The sequence below is a fragment of the Balaenoptera ricei genome, chromosome 15 (genome assembly GCF_028023285.1).
Source record: "Balaenoptera ricei isolate mBalRic1 chromosome 15, mBalRic1.hap2, whole genome shotgun sequence".
NCBI lineage: Eukaryota > Metazoa > Chordata > Mammalia > Artiodactyla > Balaenopteridae > Balaenoptera > Balaenoptera ricei.
The window spans coordinates 69967772-69986024 of NC_082653.1; the positions used below are offsets into that span (position 1 = coordinate 69967772).

Here is an 18253-nt window from a genome sequence, read left to right on the forward strand (position 1 = left end):
ATGAGTTCTTAAAAAGTAAGTCAGATTCTATTACTTTCCTGCTTAAATCTTTCTAGTGCTGAAATCTACATGGTTAATTGGGTGTCTGGATGCCTCCTGATTTTCTTTCCTTTTTTTTAATATTTTATTTATTATTTATTTATTTGGCTGCGTTGCGTCTTAGTTGCGGCACACGGGATCTTTAGTTGTGGTGCATGGGCTCTTCATTGCGGTGCGCAGGCTTCTCTCTAGTTGTGGTGCGGGCTCCAGAGCGCGTGGGCTCTCTAGTTGTGGCATGCGGGCTCTCTAGTTGTGACGCAGGTTCTAGAGCACACGGGATTAGTTGCCCCGCGGCATGTGGGATCTTAATTCCCTGACCAGGGATCGAACCTGTGTCCCCTGCGTTGGAAGGCAGATTCTTAATCACTGCACCACCAGGGAAGTCCCCCGATTTTATTTTTGACTACAGTAACTATGATCTCACCACACTGCTCTCCTGCTGTCCTCTGAATGTGCCAAGCTTGCTCTCACCTTCAAACCTTTCCTCTTCCCTTGGCCTGGAACTCTTTCCCCCTAATTTTGCTTAATGGGCTCCATCTCATCACCCATGTCTCATTTCAGCTGCCACCTCCTACTCTAGGCATAGTTTTCTCTCCTCTTTTAAATTTTCTTCATCGCTCTTAATACTCTGATGCTGTCTTGATTCTTCATTTGTTTAATGATTCACCGTCTCTCCCTCCTTGAGGGGATAAGCCTCGGGAGCACAGGGACCTCTCCTGTCTTGTTCATTGCTATATCCCCAGCACCTAGAACAGTGCCTGGCACACAGAGATTATTGATGGAATAAATACATACCTGAATGCTTGAATGAGTGAATGTTTGTGTCTTTGTAATCCATCTCAGCTCCTATGTGGAACTGGTTGAGTATAAAGTAAGAAGAGCAAAGAAATCGAAGCATTGCAGAGTGGTGTCAGGTATTTCAGCTGAGCCGTAAGAAGGAGAAACTCTCTAGGGGGAAGATTGTCTCACACAAGGCAAGCTTAGGGAAAGAAGGAGCGTGCGAGGAAGCCGAAAAGAACTGGCAGTGGGGAGGGGTGCATGGCTCAAGATGAAGCTGAAGAAGGCGTCAGCGGCTGCATCATGCAGGATCTCCTCGGCCAGGCCAAGTAGTGTGGACTCTCTTCTAAGGGAGGTGGGACCCTGTTACGCACTCCCAAAAGACTGCACCCCCCTTTGTAGTGTTCCCCACACTTGTCCACTCCTCATCTTCCCTGCTGGATTGCAGGCCCCATGGGGGCAGGACCGTGTCTTTTTGTTCATCAGTTTCTTCCCAGGACTCAGTGCCCAGGACATAATGAGAGCTCAGTAAGTATTCCCGGGTGGACAGATGGACAGACAAACAAGCAAAACTTCTGTGTGGTCCAGAAATCCACCTGAGGCTGTCTTTATTTTACAACGCTTTTTTTTTTTTAATTTTAATTTTTTAAACTTTTTATTTTATATTAGAGTATAGCCGATTAACAACGTTGTGATGGTTTCAGGTGCACAGCAAAGCGACTCAGCCATACGTATCCATGTATCCATTCTCCCCCAGACTCCCCTCCCATCCAGGCTGCCACATAACATTGAGCAGAGTTCCCTGTGCTATACAGTAGGTCCCCGTTGGTTATCCTTTTTAAATATAGCAGTGTGTACATGTCAATCCCAGCTTTTTAATTTTTAAACTAAAATGTTCTAGGAAAATCTGTGGACCTAAAAGAACACTTTGCAATCCTAATAATGAGTCTGTCTTTGAAGACATATAATGAATGGGATTGATGGGACTCACTACAGGTCAGTAGCACATAGGAACACATCTCTCTTGAAATGCTGACTTGGAGGTGATGGAAGAGATCATGACTTGTATTCCCTGTGGATTGTGTGTGTGTGTATGTGTGTGTGTGTTTAACTACCGTGTTACATTGTGTAAATCTTCACTTTCTCCTGCCTTTCATAGGTGTGAGCTTAATGAGGTAGATAATTAAAGCCTATATGAGCTTTTGCTCTGTAACAAACCACTGCAAAGCATGTGGCTTAAAATAACAGCTGTCTGTTTAGCTCACAATCCTGCAGCTTGGCAGTTTGGGTTGGGTTCATCTGGGTGGAGCTTCTCAGCACCTGCCTGGATTTAATCATCTGTGGTCTGGTCTTCACAGAAGACCTCCACGATGTACCACCATTGAGTTAGGCCAAGGAGTGTATGCCCACTTTCCTTTACTAAGTGCCTCAGTAAATTTTTCATGATGACTCTAGGTTAAAAAACATGTCAGCAGTTCTGTTTATTCTGTTTATTAATAAGTTGGTTTCAAGCATTGTAAGTATTTATGTCCTAACAACTTCTTGGTCATTTGAAAAAAAAGCCACTTACATTCCAAGAACAAATACTCTCTTAATTTCATTCTTAAATAACCATAGTTACTTCTAATGGGATATGTGCTCCTGTCGGGCCCTTTATGACCTCACCTGGGAGCCAGATTGGACACTACCACCTGTTCCTCTTGCAATACTGCAAATGATGTTTGAGCAGTAGTGGCTTTTTCATCACAGTCACACCTGAGAAATCAGCTTTGCAGAGATACGGTGTCATTAAAAGGAGTGCAGAGAAGTCTCCTGTGGAAACGGTGACTGCCTTGAGCTGGTGGTCTGCTTGTGTCTGGTGCATGTTGAGCATCTCTGGGTTTCCCTCAAAAATTTAAAACATCCTGTTCTGCCCTTGTGAGTTGGTTGTGCCACCCCAGGGCACCTCAGTACAGTTTGGGATCCATGGAGCTCAGCACTTTGACATCGCCCTTAATCTTAGCCATAACTGTATGAGGTTGCCACTGTATGCATTTTATACTTAAAAGTAGGCGTGAGCGGCATGCCATATGACTAGGAACTGGCAGAGTAGACATCTGCTGACAGGGCTGTTTGAGACCAAAGCCCATTCCTCTGCAGGCGTACTCCAAAGAGAGTTTTCATCTTGGAAACCGTGTCCTGGATAAAAGCTACGGCATGTTAAGTTGTCCCTATCCAAGAATAATTAGGACTATTTAAGGATTTTAAAATTTTAACGTTGACTAATGATCTTTGAATCTTTGTGTGTAAGTTTAACGCAGGGTTTCTTAACCTCAGCCCTCCTGACACCTGGGGCCGGATAACTCCCTGTTGTGGGGCTGCCCTGCACAGTTTATAATGTTTAGCAACATCCCTAACCTCTGCCTGTTAGATGCCACTAGCATCCCCCAGTTGCGACAACCAAAAATGTCTCCAGGCACTGCCAGATGTTCCCTAGGGACAAAGTTGCCCTGGTTGAGAACTGCCGCTTGAATGAAATGATGACCAAGCCTGAGGAATAGGATTTTTATACTTGTCTCTTCATTCTGGCCATGTTACAAATTGGTTCTTAATTTTTTAAAAACCCATCATGGTGTTATGTTTTCAGGGGTTCTCCCTCTTAAATCCTCTTAGAAGTCAATCCTCTAAAGATTGATCACAGAAGGAACTACTAGTAGCAGTTCGGAGGTTTTCAATCAATGTTAATTGGCTTCCAGAATTGGGCAAGTATGGGCTATTCCTTTAGAAAGTTCTTCTTATAAGAGTATCACACAAAAAGCTTTTAATCCCCTCCCATTTTTCTCTTAGGAAGTAGAAAATAGAAAAAAAGGAAGGGATTGTGGGTCTCGTTTTGATGAGCAAGGTCTTTTTCTCACCCAGTCTCAGAAGCATTCCAAAGGTATCAAGGTTTTTTTGTTGTTCCCATGGTCTCTTGCTAGTGTTAGATTTTATAAAAATGGCATCTCTTCCCAGAATAGTAAAACTCCTTTGAAACTTGCCCTGAGCCTGTATCCTCTACCAGATGCATTCTGTTTCTTGTGAAATGAAGGTAAGGCATCCTTCAAGGGCGGGTAATAGACCTTCTGTTTCTACACAGCTTGAGTAGCCCCTGACTTCAGAGGAGCGTGGGGCTCATGATGGGGGTGTGGTGTGTGTTATTAGAGCATCAGATTCTGTCATTAATGGGACCTTGGGGACATCACGTCCAGCACTTCCCAGGCAGTATGCCAGCTTGCCAGGGCACACGGATGGGCCTCTGCTGGGTGTGCCCCAGGTCACTGACCCTTGCAGCTCTGCTGCACATTGTGCTCAATTTTTAAGAGTAATCTTGACCATGTGCCATTTTTGTCTTGTGTGCTACCTTTAGATCCACATCTCTGAGTAAGACGTGTCTTCCGTGAATTGCACAGTTCAAGGAAACCACATGCTTCAACATTCTGATGGTCTCTTTGTGTGTGTGTCTGTGTGTGTGTGTGCGGTCAGGGATGGAAAAACTCATCTTGAATATATATGTTATTTGTAAGAAGGCACACAGGCATTTGGGAATCACTGCTTGTTTTCACAGCAGGACAAGCAAGTACCTTCACATCCTTGATATTCTTTTCTGGACTCAGGTGTTATGGTGCCTGGGACTGACTCTGGGTTTCCCAGCCTTGCCCTTTGGTGGTTTCCTGACATCTAGCAGATTCCTAAGAGGTATTTCTTGTAGCTTATGGGGTGTGGCCAAGTGTATTTGAACCAGCTGAATGGGGTTCTCAAGAAAATAAGGGAGAACCTGCTTACATGCTGTTTCGCCTTTCCCACACTGTTTGCTGTGGGTTCTCAGGAGAGAACCTGAGTTCTTAGCAATGATGTAGGATGGCTGTAGAATGTCCCAGCTTCTTCCGTGGTTTGTACCTTTGAGGAAGTTGAGTGAACAGTGCTTCAGGTAAATAATCAAGCAATTTAATTTCTTTTTTTATTATAATCTATTTTTAAAAATAGAGAGTTTAAATTGAAAATAATTTCAGGCCTACACAAAAATAATGTGACTAGATTGGTGAACCTCCATGTACCCGTCACCTAACTTTATTGCCAGTCTCATTTCGTCTGTACTGGTGGTTCTAAAAGTGTAGTCCCAGGCCAACAGCATCAACCCCATCTGGAAACTTGTTAGAAATACAGATTTCTATTTTTGAAAAATCTGAATCAGAAACTCAGGGGCCAGACCCTGATCAGTCTGTTTTAACAAGCCCTCTGGGTGAATCTGATGCCTGCCAAAGCTTGAGAACTACTATACATACCATTCCATCCAACCTCTGGTGGAATATTTTAAAGGAAATATTTTATTTGTAAATACTTTAGTACTTAAACTATTTTCTTTTAAACATAATAGCTCACAAATTGACAAAACATTTAGAGAACAATTGGTACCAATATTTAAATAGGCATACTCTTTGATCTCCTAATTCTTCTCATCATAACCTGCGTAACTGGACAAGTCCTTTGTGACATGTATACAAGGATGTTCATTGCAGTGCCTGAGATGGAGTAAACTTGGAAATACTGCCTGTCTGATATTGAGCGATTGGCTAAGTAAGTTTTATCTACTCCATGGAGCATGGTGAAATCATAGAGAATGATGTCCGTGATACTATTGTTAAATAGGAAAAGCTTTCAAAACAAGTATTGGGTGACCCCATTATCTTTTTTTGTGCAGGGTGTGTGTATATGTGTGTGTGCGTATGCATTTGAGGGAGAGAGAGAGAGAGAGAGAGAGAGAGAGGGAGGATGTGTCCGTGTTTTGTATAGGTGTTTAAGCACATAGAAAAAAGGCTAGAATGTTATACACTAAAACACTAATAGTTGTCTTTGGAAGGTATGATTTTTAGTTAATTTTCACCCTCCTCTTACCTGATTTTTTTTTCCCATAATGAGCATGGATTTTTATTTTTATTTTTTTAATAAATTTATTTATTCATTCATTCATTCGTTTTTGGCTGCGTTGGGTCTTTGTTGCTGTGCGAGGGCTTTATTTAATTGCATCGAGTGGGGGCTAGTCTTTGTTGCGGTGCATGGGCTTCTCATGGCGGTGGCTTCTCTTGTTGCGGAGCATGGGCTGTAAGCGTGTGGGCTTCAGTAGTTGTGGTACGCGGGCTCAGTAGTTGTGGCTCGCAGGCTCTAGAGTGCAGGCTCAGTAGTTGTGGCGCACGGGCTTAGTTGCTCTGTGGCATGTGGGATCTTCCCGGACCAGGGCTCGAACCCGTGTGCCCTGCATTGGCAGGCAGATTCTTAACCACTGCGCCATCAGGGAAGCCCGAGCATGCATTTTTATAATGGAGAAAAACAATACATTTACTTTAGTTTTGAAAAAGTCACATCCATTGAAATTATAATCTCTTCTTGATCAATTTCTGTTGAAATTATAATCTCTTCTTACATTTACAGATGGGCACATGTTGGATTCAACAAGATATGCCATCATTGGAGGAGATCTCCGAGATATACCTGAACTGGAAGAGAAACTAAAGAAATGTAACATGAATACACAGTGAGATTTTTTTTTAACCTCTTACATTTGTGATTTCATGCTAATTTGAGATAAGGCCAGTTGGAGGTGTGGCATGATAACATGTACCATTTTTTTTTCATTGCTACTTAGAGTAGTTTTCTGAAATTTTTTGAGAAGCAATGTTCCTTGAGTCTGTTTTCCCATGAGAATCACCTGTATTGCTTTTGTAAAATACTGATTACTAATATAAGTTTGAGGGAAGATAACTGTATACATAGAAACATATAATTATAACATATAAAGAAAGGATTAGCATCCAGGCTATATAAAGAATACCTACTATTTTTTAAAAAGTCCAGTAGAAAAATGGGCAAAGGATAGATGACCAGGCAGCTCAAAGAGGAAACGGGGTATCATATTAAAATGGTATTGAACTTAAGTAGTAATCAGATGAAATTCTGTTTTACTCCCACCAAGTTGGCAAAAATGTAACAGTCTGACAGTATCAAGTGTTGACAAGGATATCAGGGGAAAAGGAATGGTCGTACACCACTGGTGGGAGTGATCTTGGTGTGACCATTGCAAGGAATGATCTGGAATTATCTAGTAAAATTGTCAGTACCATATGAATTTGCAGTTCCATTGTTGTGTGTGTCCCCCCGAGAAGGTCTACATGTATGTACAAGGAGGATGTTCATTGCAGCTTCCGTTTTTAGTAGCAGAAAATTAGAAACGACTTTGGCGAGAGCTCAAAAACCTAATGTTGAGTTTTTAAAAATTAAATTGCAGAGTGTGATACCAAATGTGTAAAATCAAATCCCCCCAAATACTGTATTTTCATGATTACATATATACGTAACAGAAGTATTTTTAAAATGGGCCAGAAGGGTTCACACCAAATTCTTGAGAGTGGCTACCTTTGGGAGGCAGAGGAGGGGAGTGAGATGGGTGGTTTTAGCACAGTGATGCTGGTCAAATAGATAAAGAGCTAGTGGGAGGAAAAGGCATATCTACCTGGTCTAATGTAGGTGAAGAAGACACTTTCAAGGATATTTGAGGTGAGTAACTCAAGGGAGAGGTTTGGAAGGCAGGTAAGGGAAAGGGAAAGTTATTTTAAAGAATAAATTGAAGGCAAAGAATCAGTGGCAAACGATGAAAGAAATTAGCAACAAGGGAAATCATTGCTGGAGGAGAGGGAAGGGAGGATGTAGAGCATGGACTGAGGTTAACTAGCCTTTGAGGGAAGAGAAGCACTCTCCATTCTTCTGAGAGGGCAGGAAGGAGGGTAAGGACAGGTGCAAATACAGGTGAGCTTTGGGCGATGGAGGGGTGGGAAGCATAGGGGGTTAAAGTGTGATCTTCCTAACACTTCAGCACAGTGATGGCTGTTGCCTCTGCATTTTGAAGTTCTTGCTTACGTGTTTAGTCTAGAATCATCAGCCAGGCTCTCATTCTTAGGATTTACATGTCCACCAGCCCAAATGTCAGGGACAGCTCTACTTGACCCAGTGTTGTCACTCCAGCTTTATTGTCTGAGTCTGTCTCACCAGGTGTTCAGAAGCAAGGTCAATACACTGTAAAGAGTATTTGTGCTTCTTTTTTCCTTTGGGGAGACCCTTAGGTGGTTCACTGATTGCAGAATGTAGTGTGTTTTCTTAAATTTATTTTTTAATTGAAATATAGTTGATTTATAATGTTGTATTAATTTCTGCTGTACAGCAAAGTGACTCAGTTATACACATATATACATTCTTTTTCATATTCTTTTCCATTATGGTTTATCCCAGGATATTGGATATAGTTCCCTGCGCTATAGAGTAGGACCTTGTTGTTTATCCATTCTATATACCAATATAATAGTTTGCATCTGCTAGCCCCAAACTCCCAGTCTGTCCCTCCCCCCACTCCCACCTTGGCAACTACAAGTCTGTTCTCTCTGTCTGTGAGCCTGTTTCTGTTTCATAGATAGGTTCATTTGTGCCCTTTTTTTTTTTTTTAATTTATTTTTGGGTAGGTTGGGTCTTCGTTGCTGTGCATGGGCTTGCTCTAGTTGCAGCAGGCGGGTGCTACTCTTCGTTGTGGTGCACGGGCTTCTCATTGCAGTGGCTTCTCTTGTTGCGGAGCATGGGTTCTAGGTGCGCGGGCTTCAGTAGTTGTGGCACGTGGGCTTCAGTAGTTGTGGCTCGTGGGCTCTAGAGTGCAGGCTCGGTAGTTGTGGCGCACGGGCTTAGTTGCTCCACGGCATGTGGGATCTTCCCGGACCAGGGATTGAACCCGTGTCCCCTGCATTGGCAGGTGGATTCTTAACCACTGCACCACCCGGGAAGCCCTGTGCCGTATTTTAGATTCCACAAATAGGTGATATCATATGGTATTTGTCTTTCTCTTTCTGACTTACTTCACTTAGTATGGTAATCTCTAGTTGCATCCATGTTGCTGCACATGACATTATTTCGTTCTTTTCTATGGCTGAGTAGTATTCCATTGTATATATGTACCACATCTTCTTCATCCATTCATCTGTCGATGGACATTTAGGTTATTTCCATGTCTTGGTTATTGTGAGTAGTGCTGCTATGAATGTAGGGGTGCATGTATCTTTTTGAATTAGAGTTTTGTCTAGATATATGCCCAGGAGTGGGATTGCTGGATCATATGGAAACTCTATCTCTATTTTTAGTTTTCTGAGGAACCTCCATAATGTCTTCCATAGTGGCTGCACCAATTTACATTCCCACCAACAGTGTAGGAGGGTTCCCTTTTCTCCACACCCTCTCCAACATTTGTTATTTGTGGACTTTTTAATGATGGCCGTTCTGACTGGTGTGAGGTGGTACCTCATTGTAGTTTTGAATTGCATTTCTCTGATAATTAGCAGTGTTGAGCAAGTAGTGTGTTTTCTTTTAGCTGAAGGGAAGTGTTAACTTTCAGGGACACCACTGGATTTCTCGGGGGCACACGGGTTTGTGAAGTCAGCAGTAGATTGGTTAAAGCTGGTACCCATGGGCCTGGAGCCTTCTCAGAACGAGGAGAGCACGAGTCTTAGAATCTTACCCTGGGTCTCTGTCTGTCTTCTCCTGCTCACTAGTTGTTTAACAGGGGGCAGTGTTTTTTTTTAATCTTTTTGAGCCTTAGTGTTTTCATTTATTAACTGGGCTAAAAACTATCTCACAAGATGGTTTTGAAGATCAAGTAATGGCATGCGAAAACAGTTGAACAGGAATTGGCACGTGATAGGCCCTGAGTCAGTTGCCTCTGGCTCTAACTATAGTTGCAGTAACCATCTGTTTTGGCAGATGTGCTGGAAGGTTAGGGAAGTAATTGGGTATAAATTGGGCTAGCTCTTGATAGGGAAGTTTGCCTCGCTTTTGGAGATGTATAAAATGGATGAAAAACAATTGTTGAAACAAGTATTCGAATTATGTATTCCTCCTTGTGGTTTCATTTGTATTCTCTGTTTTCCTTTATGGGCTGTCTTGTCTTTGCTTTTCTTTCACTTATATTTTGAAAAATATTAATCCTTTTTTTTAATATTGCTAATGGCTACCTCTTAGAAAATATATTTTAAAAATGCCTAACTTCATTTTTAAATAATTCAAATCCACAAAAAAGTTACAAAAATAATACAAGAGACTCCCATATAGCCTTCTTTACCTGGCCTGGGCTTAGGTGGGTGGCTCGTCTGCTGGGGGCCAGGTTTAGGTGATGTGCCCTGGGGTTCACGCATGTGTGGACGGTGGGCAGGTCACCTGGGCTGCCTCATTCTCATCCACAGGACCTCCCCTCCAGTGGTAAGCTAGCTTGGGTTCATTCACATGGTGGTTTCAGGTTTCCAAGTGCAGCAAGAGAGCAAGCACCAGTGTGTAAGTCATTTCCAAGCTTCTGCTTGTATCCTGTCTGTTGCTGTTCCATTGGCCAAAGCAAGTTCCATGACTAACCCAGATTCCAGGGGAAGGGAAATAAGCTTCACCTCCTGAGTGGGAGAATCTGCCGGTTCACATCGCCACACTGTGGGTGCCCAGTAGGGAAGACTCTAGCTATTTTTATAGTCTACCACACACATTTAACACATTTTCACCAGCAAGACAAAAATCATTGCTGATTGCTCACCTTTTTACAGTGTAAAACTTTGGGCCGCGATGCACTGATTGTTGATGTGAAAACTAGTGCTTCTGGTTTTCCTGGGGTATGAAGTGCCCTCCCTGTAACATGAGTGCAATTTGAGAGTCCCATTTTGATGAAAACATATTTATGTGCCTTTTTTTTCTTTCCTTAAGATTGCCAACCCTCCTGATAGCTGAATGTGTGCTGGTTTACATGACTCCGGAGCAGTCTACAAACCTTCTCAAGTGGGCAGCCAAGAGTTTTGAGACTGCCATGTTCATAAACTACGAACAGGTAAAAGGAAGCACAAGAAATTTGCCTTCTGCTTGGGACGCCAGTGGTGGCTTTCTCTCTCTGAGCACCCTCGGAATATGCTTTCACTTACCCTTTTCCTTTTGCCTCCAGCCACTCACATATCTTCCTTTATTAATCAGTTCCCGCAAACCTAGTACTCCTGAGTTCTTGACTGCCGGCAAACTTTTAGCCAGAGTATTTGGAACTTCTGTCTTGTCCTTTAAGAAAGCTGTTTGAGTTCTTATCATTGTGTTTCCTTTAAAGTCATAGATTTTGATGGAAGGACTTTTGGCTATCATCAGTGTAGGTGTAGCAAACTCAGATGCCTTCAGAGGCAGGTAGTGATGCAGATGCAGGCAGTTGGCTAGGTGTTATATAGTGTGGAGTGATGGGGACTGTGGTGAACTGGGGCACCCATGTCCCATTTCATGGGGTGCCCACTATTCAGTTCCAGCCAACTGTTACCATGTGGAGTGAGCCTGGAGTTGCCTGAACTCCCAGTTTTTCAAGAAAGGTTAGAAATGCAGGATTTTAATGTAAAATTTCCTACTTTCTAAAATCGCTGAGCTTGGCCCAAGAGCTCCCTGTTTTTCTCCTTTGGTCTAGTGCCGAAAGGGGTTATGTTTTAGGGCTTCGGAATAATTCAGATTGGATCTGAATCTCGGCCCTAGCTCTTATTATTGACTGTGTGACCTGAGAAGAATTGCTTGGTGGTTGGGAGTCCATGCTCTGGAGGCAGACTGCCTAGCTGTGTGACCTGGACAAGTTACTTAACCTCTCTGTGCCCGCTTCCTCATCAGAAAAGTGAGGATAATAATATCCCGACTTCATAATTAATAAATGAGTTAATAGGTGCACAAGCATTTACAGCCTTGCCTGGCTATTAAGTAAGCTATTATTAAGTTAGCTATTATTTGGATCTCTCTGATAGAGAGAGATACTTACCTAGATACCTAGGTATCTAGGTATCTAGATACCTAGATACCTAGGATAAGAATACCTACCTCTCAAGTCTAAATAATTCAGATTAAATGTGGCAAGTGCATTCATTAAAAAAAAAGAATACCTGCTTCTCTGGGTTATTATGGGAATTCATGAGATGTTGAACAGCAGTGGACTAATAATAAGCACTGAATACACTAGCTACTTTTATTGTTTATTTTAGTTTAGCTTTATTGATTTTATTTTGTTTTTTACCTCGTTTTATTTTATTTTTATATTTTATTACAGATAAGGGCAGCACAGGACCTTGTCCAATGTCACATAGCTATGGAGAGGTCTAAGGCTAGACCTTGATCTCCTGGCCTCCTGCCCACCCCTCACGCAGTCCAGGTTCCTGTATAGGTGGTTCTTGGTTGGTTGATTTTTTCTTCCTTTTCTCTGTTTAATTGGAGGCATTCTTCAGACTCAGTCTTCTGTCCTGGTGAATGGATGTAATGGTAGCTGGCCTCATCGGTCTTTAGTATTGATGTGGATAAATCCTGGTGACCTGTCTTTGCTTTCAGGATACCATACCTGGGGGAAAAGGAATTCCACTTCCCATGTTTCCACACATTTCAGATGTGTACCATTTCATTCACTCTGCTTCATTTGTGTATTCTTTTATTCAACAAACCTTTATTCGACATCACATGAGAGACAATGGGTTAAGTGAGTTTTGACTAGAGACACTGTCACTTTGGAACAGGCCTGAGAATGTGCCGGTTTTCAATATGTTGACCATAGCTGTCCTTAGATGGGGTTAAACCCTACCCAACACCTTCATTTTGTGAATAATAAACTTTTAACTTAATTCAGTTCTTTCCTAACAAGTACAGAATCATCATCCTCACATTTGTCAATTGCTCACATAACATATTATTTTTTAATTAGTGGTTAAATGACAAAACCACATGGATGACGGTTATTTCAGTAATGATAATAATTATTGCAAATTCTTCGAATCTGATGACTTGTATAGCAGGCGCTATTCTTTGAGTTTCATATATATTAGCTTATTTAATCATCACAACAGCCCTCAAGGTAGGTACTAGTACTATCCTAGTTTTACAGGTAAGAGGACTATTGAACCAAGGGGTTAGGCATCTTGCTCACAGCCTCACAGCTATTAAGTATCAAGCCAGGATTCAAACCTAGGCAATAAAATGAAGGAGTTTGTGCTCACAAATACGCTTGTATCCTGAATGAATAGTGTGCAGTCCTATCATTAGTGCCACATAAGCCTTATGCATCCCCCTAAAAAAGAGTAACATTGGATTTTGTCTTGCAACATTGGCGTTGGTGTTGGCTTATGAATCCGGGAATCACTTCATATATTGTTAAAGTGCTGAATTTTTGATACCTTGTATATGACAAAGTAACAGTGTATGTGCTATCAATACAATAATGTACATAATATATATATATTTTTTGGCCTCACTGCATGCGGCTTGTGGGATATTAGTTCCCCAACCAGGGATCGAATCCATGCCCTCGGCAATGAAAGCACAGAGTCTTATCCACGACCACCAGGGAATTCCCATGTACATAATATTTTGTTTTGTGACAGTTGTGCACATATATAAATTATATTTTATAAACCAGTTTTTTATTCAAAAAGTAATGCCACATGCAGAATAAAAAAAAAATCATATAGTTCGATAGGGTAGACAAAGAAAAGTAAGTCTCTTATCTACCCAAGACCTCAGCCTCTAATCTGGGAAGCAACCTTGCTGTATTCCAGAATTTTCCTATGCATATATAAATGTGGAGAGAGTTTGTTTGTTTTTTTTCCCCCCTAAAGGCAGATGGGAGCATACTATACACATTCCTCTGTACCTTACTTTTCAAGAGTTTATCTTAGGGATCATTTCGTATCTGTCCATCTGTTTATCTGTCTATCTTCCTTTCCTGTTTTCACAGCTATATAGTATTTCATTATATGAACATGCCAGAATTAATTTAACCCCAAATGATGGGTATTTAAGTTCTTTCCAGATTCTTCCTACCATACATAATGCTGCAGTAAATGTGCTTGCATCTTTGCGTTCACGTGTGAGTCTATCTATAGGACAGGTTGCTGGCAGTGGAATTGTTGGCTCCCAGACTGAGTGTTTGCAATGGATGGACACTGCCCAGTTGCCTTTCGAGGGGCTCTACTCCATCAGCATGGCACTCAGGATTCTGTGACCTGCAGTGGGTATTATCAGCCTTGACTGGTTAGAAATAGGATGTTGTTGTTTTAATCTTGCATATTTAACAAACAAAGAGATCCTTATGGCAATGCCCAGCCTCCTCTGTCCCTTCCCAGGTGAACATGGATGACCGGTTTGGGCAGATCATGATTGAGAACCTGCGGAGACGACAGTGTGACCTGGCGGGAGTGGAGACCTGCAAGTCATTAGAGTCTCAGGTCAGAGGGCAGAGACCAGGACGTCCTCTTGTACCGTTAGCCAGCCGAGAAAGGGCACCCTCCCTTCACAGATAAGAGAATGTGAGAGTCCCTCGTGAGTGCCTGCCTCCGGGCAGCTAGGGCTCCACGTGGGCTACTGGTTCATCGTGCTGGGGGAAATCCAAGCCCTGTCCTGCCATCTTGGTATGGAAGACGCAGAGTTACATTTCCGACCCCCTATTATCTTAACTTCTTACTATGCCGTTTTTCAAACAACGTAAGAGTAGAGGGAGTAGTTAAAATGAACACCCATGTTCCATCAGCCAGCTTCAGTAATTTAATAACATTTTGTCATTATCGTTTGATTTATCCCCCCTCTTCCAAATTTTTGTTGGTGGTGTCATTGGAATATTTTAAGGCAAATCCCAGACAGTATATCATTTTCCCCATAAATACTTCAGTGTGACTCTCCTACCAATAAGGACCTTCTGGGCTTCCCTGGTGGCGCAGTGGTTAAGAATCTGCCTGCCAATGCAGGGGACATGGGTTCGAGCCCTCGTCCGGGAAGATCCCACATGCCATGGAGCAACTAAGCCCGTGCGCCACAACTACTGAGCCTGTGCTCTAGAGCCCACGAGCTACAAGTACTGAGCCCGCGTGCCACAACTACTGAAGCCCACGCGCCTGGAGCACATGCTCCGCAACAAGAGAAGCCACTGCAATGAGAAGCCCGCGCACTGCAACGAAGAGTAGCCCCTGCTCGACGCAACTAGAGAAAGCCCGCGCACAGCAAAAAAAGACCCAAAGCAGCCAAAAATAAAATAAAAATAAATTTAAGAAAATAAATAAGGACCTTCTACCCCCCAGGATAATGATGATACCATTATCACACCTTACAAGTCGACACGAACTCCTTCATAGCACCTAACACCCAATTTGTCTCCAGTTTTCCCCAGTCGTCTAAAAACATGTTCATAGTTGGTGTATTTGAATCAGGATACAAACATGGTTCCCACTTTGTACTTGACTGATCGGTCCCTTAAATCTCTTGGAACCTGTAATAGTTCCCGCCCCCCCCACTCCCCCACCTTTGAAATTTTTTTGCTAAAGAGACACTTCCCACCCCTGCCCCCATTTAAATACGTTAGTTTTTACATGGCTTGTGTCACATTACCACTAGGGTACTTTAAAAAACTGTTGCTTGTAGAAAAGTTTCTTCCTTTATTTCTCTTTAAATATTATACTTTAGTGTGCATTTCCCCCCATTGTAACAATGCGTGTTCAGTATAGAAAATGGGAAAATTAAAAAAAAAAAGAAAGATGACAGTGGCCACAGTGGGCTTTTGAAAGAGGAGTCCTCCGAGGGAAATTCTGTGTGCGTGAAGAGTGTCTCGGGTCATATGACAGCACGTTGTCCTCTCCCTTTCTCTCCACTGCACATTTTAGAAAGAACGGCTCCTGTCGAGTGGGTGGGAATCGGCATCAGCCATTGACATGATGGAATTGTACAGCAAATTACCTCGTGCCGAAGTGAGCAGGTATGGGATTGGCAAGAGTTTGCTCCATGGCAGATAACTGTGAATTAAAGGCATCATTGTCTGTATCCTTTAATGTTAAAAACAAAAACAAAAAAAAAATTCAACCCTGAACTAGACTTATTTTGAAACAAGTTAAGCTGCTGCTAATGTAGATTAAACATTGGTAGCTCCTTGAGAGTAACTCATTAGCTATTAGCCAAGATAAGGTTTATGCCCAAACAGATTATCTTAGTTGAAATAAGCGGTTACACCTCTGCAGTGGAAATCTTGCACAATCCCTGTGTTTTGGAGAAGCAGGAAAATGACGTTGCCCAAGGGCTCCTAAGGGGGGAAAAGTCTGCGTATGGATTTTTAAGTGGACTTTTCCTCTCATTATAAAAGAAATACATGCTCGTTGTTCCAATAAAACAATTTTCGAGCAGTGTAAAGTGCATGAAGTATAGAGCAGTTGTGAGCTCTGTAGCTGCACCCTCCAGAGACAGCTAGGGTGTATTCTTTTTCTATGTGTATATAAAGATAAATATTTATCAATATATAGATTTATATTTTTTGAATCAGTAGATTGATATTGCATGTATTGGTCTGTAAACCACCATCCTTTCAAAAGCTTAACAATAGATTGTATTTATCTCTACATGTCAAGATGTTCAGGGTTACCATATCCTGTTTGGTGGTTCCTGTTATTTATGTGTGGATATATGTTAATAACAGTTTTTTAAATTGAGGTGTAATTGATAGACAACATTAGTTTCAGGTACACAACATAATGATTCGATGTTTGTATATATTGTGAAATGATAACAAGTCCAGTTACATCGGTCACTGCACATACAGGATTTTTTTTTTAAGGAGAACCACTTTATTTTGAGTAGTAAACAAAACTCCATTTAGAACATAATAAACAAACCTTCCATCAGTTTCTTCACAGTCCAAAGAATAAAAGATCTTCTAAAGAAGATCTTTAAAGGAGTTTTAGTAGCTGCATTTGTGGGCATTTTTGGTGCATATTTTTTGTTTAAAAAGGTGAACACAAGCCAAGATTTCAGGCAAATGATGAGCAAGAAGTTTCCAGTGGCCCCATAGTGCGGGCCATCACATTTGAAGCAAGGTCCTGGAGCAACACCCCACCGTGTGCAGCAAATGGCAGGCAGGACATGGCAGCAATCTTCACTACTTTTCCAGAATTTTTTTTTCTTGTGATGAGAACTTTTGAGATTTACTCTTAACAACTTTCAAATATGCAATACAGCATTATTGACTATAATAACCATGCTGTACATTACTTCCCCGTGACTTACGTATTTCACAGCTGGAAGTTTGTTCCTTTTGACCCCCTTCACATATTTTGCCTGCCTGCCCTCCCACCGCCCACCTCCGGCACCTACCAATTGTTTTGTTTGTTTGTTTTCTTTTAGATTCCACATGAAGAGAGATCCTACAGTATTTGTCTTTCTCTGACTTATTTCCTTTAGCATAATGCCCTCCGGGTCCATCCATGTTGTCACATGTGGCAAGATTTCATTCTTTTTTATGGCTGAATAATACTCCATTGTAAATGTCAGTATATATACCACATTTTCTTTATCCATCCATCAATGGACACTTAGGTTGTTTCCTTGATAATAATAATTTTAAAGTAATTAAAAAGTAATGTCTATAGCTGGGCATTTAGTTACGTTGCAGACAGCAGCCTTTGTCCTAACAGAGGTGGGTAAAGAGGCGGGTCTGTCTGCCCACCCTTTGGTCTGTCCACCCCAGGCCGACCAGCCCTCCCAGCTCTGCAGATGCCTCATAGTTTGTGTCTACATTTGTCAAGGGCTTTTGCCAGATACTCTGTATAAAAAGAAACCGGAGGCAGGCCTGTTGATTTAACAGATGCCTACTGCGCCTCATGCCTGCCTTTGTGGAGTTCACCTTCTAGGGAACAGCTTCACAGTCTAGTGTGTCCTGATAGTTGAACTTGGTCATGATGGTGCTGGAGCCTTGATCGTGATGCTGGTTTCTTCTCATACTGGGAAGCCTGCCTTGAGGTCCTCTGCTAAGATTAGTTGGGAAGCCACCAGAGTACTCCTTGGATAGTCATTCATTCATTCATTCATTCATTTATTTTATTTTATTTTTTTTTGGATAGTCATTCTTACTTCAGTTGTGACTCTTTGGCCTGCACACCAGGGCGGGAGCTAAGCACAAATACAGAAACATGCACAAGCGTGTACATCTATACACTTTCACGCACACGCACATGCGCACAAACACAGACACACACAGCCTGGACTAATGGCAATACCAGCGTGTTAACAGTGGCTGTAAATAGTGGAATATGGATCATCTTTTATTTTTCTTCTTTACTCTTTTTGGAAATGCCTGCGTTGTCCCCACCGCCCCAGTGTGTGCATATCTCAACAGAAAACATTTTAAAGAGCTGTTTTCATATGTTTCTCTGTGTGTGTATATATTTAAAAGTTTACATTTAAAATGATTTTTTGAAAAAAGTCATATAAGCACATGATGGGGAAAAAAAGTAACCAGAATAAAGTAGTACCGAGTGAAAATAAAACAAAACCCCTGGTTACTCACCCTCACTACCATCAGCTACCTTCTGTTTCAAGAGACAACCACCAT

At 41.9% G+C, this 18253-nt stretch overlaps 1 protein-coding gene across 1 annotated transcript in view; it reads left to right on the forward strand.

Annotated features, from left to right (window-relative positions):
• LCMT1 (leucine carboxyl methyltransferase 1) overlaps positions 1 to 18253 on the forward strand; it is a 55151-nt gene that overhangs the window by 33081 nt on the left and 3817 nt on the right. Inside the window, exons 6-9 of the mRNA XM_059897685.1 lie at positions 6262 to 6364; positions 10603 to 10723; positions 14013 to 14114; positions 15540 to 15631. Coding sequence (XP_059753668.1) covers positions 6262 to 6364; positions 10603 to 10723; positions 14013 to 14114; positions 15540 to 15631 — 418 coding nt within the window. The remainder of the gene's footprint in view (positions 1 to 6261; positions 6365 to 10602; positions 10724 to 14012; positions 14115 to 15539; positions 15632 to 18253) is intronic.